General features: G+C 52.6%; 1 protein-coding gene across 1 annotated transcript in view; it reads right to left on the bottom strand.

The window, feature by feature from the left end:
* Hmcn2 (hemicentin 2) overlaps positions 1 to 2799 on the bottom strand; it is a gene marked incomplete in the record, with an annotated part of 130718 nt that overhangs the window by 58294 nt on the left and 69625 nt on the right. Inside the window, 2 exon segments of the mRNA XM_013506721.1 lie at positions 803 to 926; positions 2063 to 2220. Coding sequence (XP_013362175.1) covers positions 803 to 926; positions 2063 to 2220 — 282 coding nt within the window.

Genomic DNA, 2799 nt, shown 5'->3' with positions numbered 1-2799 from the left:
GCTTCTAGAGTTATGATTGACTCAAGGGTGTGACCGCTACACCTGCCCCGGAGCAGGTAGTTTGCATATAATGTAAGGGAGGGAAAGAGGCTGCTTGCCTCTGCTCCTCCCCTTGTGCTCTTGTTGCTTTTGCTATCTTCTGGCTCCAGGAACTATTGCCCTCTGCCATGTGCCACTCTGCCTTGGAGCCAACCGAATATGGACTGAAATCTCCACAATCTGTGAGTTAAATAAACCTTTCTTTCCTTAATTTGGGGCACTGGGTATTTTGTCTCGCAATGAAAGAAAAGTAACCAAGACAGGGGGCTCCCCACACCACTTCACAGATGAGGATAGGGAGCTCCAAGGAGCAGAGTGACTGGCTCCAGGTCCCAGAGGCAGGAGTTGAACCCCAGATGCACAGCATGCAAGGGCCAAGGCTGCTAATCACCCTGTCATACTGCCCTTCAGAAGAGACCATCACCCCCAAGAGACTAGAAGAAGACCAAGAGTTTCCTGACGCTGCCTGCTGCCCTTCCTACTTCCTCCTCCTTCTCTGGCTTCCTGAACATGGAGCTGCTGGCTGTACAGGGCCACCAGCTGCCCACTCACCCGCCCACAGGGGAGGTCACGCTCCAGGTCAGGTCCCGGGGTCCAACTGACCCCACATGATGGTAGCCACAGGGTTGAGCAGGTGTGTTGTCCATTCAGCCACTCTCACTCCTTTGGACGGGGCTGGGCATGCCCAGCCCCACTCCCCTGCCCCCACCTCCCGCCCCAGAGCAGCCAGCCTGGACCACAGAGCCACACACCAGACACTCACCATAGACTTGCAGGGTCACATCCCGGCGGTCTTCGCCCACAGCACTCACGGCCACGCAGGAGTAGCTGCCTGAGTCAGAGGTCCGGGCACTGGCCAAGGCAAGGACCCGGCCCCCAGGGAAGACCTGTGACCCCAGAGTGAAGCCTGTATCAGGAGGTCACCTGTGCTTTTTGTCCACAGGGACAGCACCCCATCCTCACAAGCTGGCCTTGCTGCCAGGCACACACACAGCCTCATGTAAACCCACAGGGAAGCCAGGGGCTGCACCCGGCCCTCTGCTGGGCGGGGACAGTTCCGTCATCCTCCTGGTGTGTTTCTAAAGCCACACTGGCCACATGCTGTTAAAGAGCCTTCGAGGCCACCAGTCCAAATTGAGACGGGTCACAAATGCACAAGATGTGATTAAAAAATATGGGTAATGTTTAAATTTTTAAAACCATCACAGTAAAAGACACATTACCATAAAATCCCATAGGATCTTCCTCCTTACTTCAAACACTTATGCATTCCCTGGTCTTTGCCACTTTCTGCAGCAGCTCTGGAAATCCTCTTTCCTGAGTGACTTTAGATGCACTGTCGCGGCTGGCTCAATCTACTGAATCAATTCAAAAATTAACTTTTCATGGTCATTTTGACTTTGGGGAAGAGCCAGAGTTCACAGTGGCAGATCCAGTGAATAAGGTGGACGAGGACACAGTGTTGTGTTTTTATGAGCTGCCCTTCCTTTGGGTGGTGTTCGGCAACAACATTCACTATATTCTTAATCACACTTCATAAAGACATGCACGAAAGGAGTCTCCAGAACTGCTGCAGAAAGTGGCAGGATGATGGGATGAGTGTGTTCAAAGCAAGGGGGAGGATTTTGAGGGGAATTAACAGAATGTCTTTTACTGTAGTGCATTTTTTAATGTAAAAATTCACTGTATACTATAGTTCAATCACACTGTGTAAAATCTACAACACAGTTCAGAATTAGTGTGAAAAGAGGAACAGAAAATGTCTCATCAATAGCTTTTACAGTGATCATGGGATGACCCATACTCCTGTGGATGTATTGGATTTGCTGTCAAATTAAAATGGATTTCACCCCTTTAGTTTTACTTGTTTGACTGTGGCAATCCAGAAACTTTGCACAACACAGATTGTTAGCACATGTTACGTTGGGCAGGGCAGCTTGGCTTCTCCCTAATCCTGATTCCCAGGGCCTGGCCGCTGTTCCCAGCCCAGCCCACCCTCCTGGCACCACCCAGCCTTGCTGACCTGGAGGCCAGGGGTCCCTGAGGGTGACACAGGATTTCCATCCTGCAGCCATATCAGCGTGGGGCTGGGGACGCCGGAGGCATTGCAGGTCAGCCGGACAGGGGCGCCGAGCAGCACCGGGCCTGGCAGGCTGGGCGGCAGAGTGATTCGGGGAGGCACTGTGGGGCAGGGTGGCAAGGGACAGAGGGTGAGCTGAGGAATACAAACCACCCACAACAGCACGGACAGCCAGCCCACCCAGCAGCCAGTTCATAGATCTCTGGGCTGTTCATCTCATCCCTCAGCTCTACCAGAGAAGGCTTCCACCTGTGGGAAACTGAGGCACAAAGAGGGGAAGTCACCCAGCCAGGAAGCAGCACCTGGACTTAGGCCTGGGGCCAACAGCAGGAAGTTATCTGCCACCGGGATGCTCTGGCAGAAGAGTGGACGCCCCGACCTCTCCGCTCTTTCTGTAGCAAGCTCCAGGCCTCCAGCCTCCCTTCAATTGCTTGAATTCCCCACATCTCTGCAGATTCAAGCCCTGGAGAGCTCAGCTGTCAGAGAGGCCTCCTGATTGCCCCAGTGACCAGCGTGCAGTGGACCTCACATTTCCTAGTTCTCATCACAATGTCATAGATTTGCACTTTGAGTCATGCTCTAATTACTAAATCCTACGTTAGATTGAATTATTTCAGGCCTTTCTTACTCAGGGGCACAGTGCCAGGGACTTCCCAAGAGCAAGTACTCAGTAAATGTGG

The sequence above is a fragment of the Chinchilla lanigera genome, unplaced genomic scaffold, assembly GCF_000276665.1.
Source record: "Chinchilla lanigera isolate Chin_1 unplaced genomic scaffold, ChiLan1.0 scaffold00112, whole genome shotgun sequence".
Classification (NCBI taxonomy): Eukaryota; Metazoa; Chordata; class Mammalia; order Rodentia; family Chinchillidae; genus Chinchilla; species Chinchilla lanigera.
Note: the sequence above shows the minus strand (reverse complement) of the source record. Positions and strands in the feature narration are given on the sequence as shown.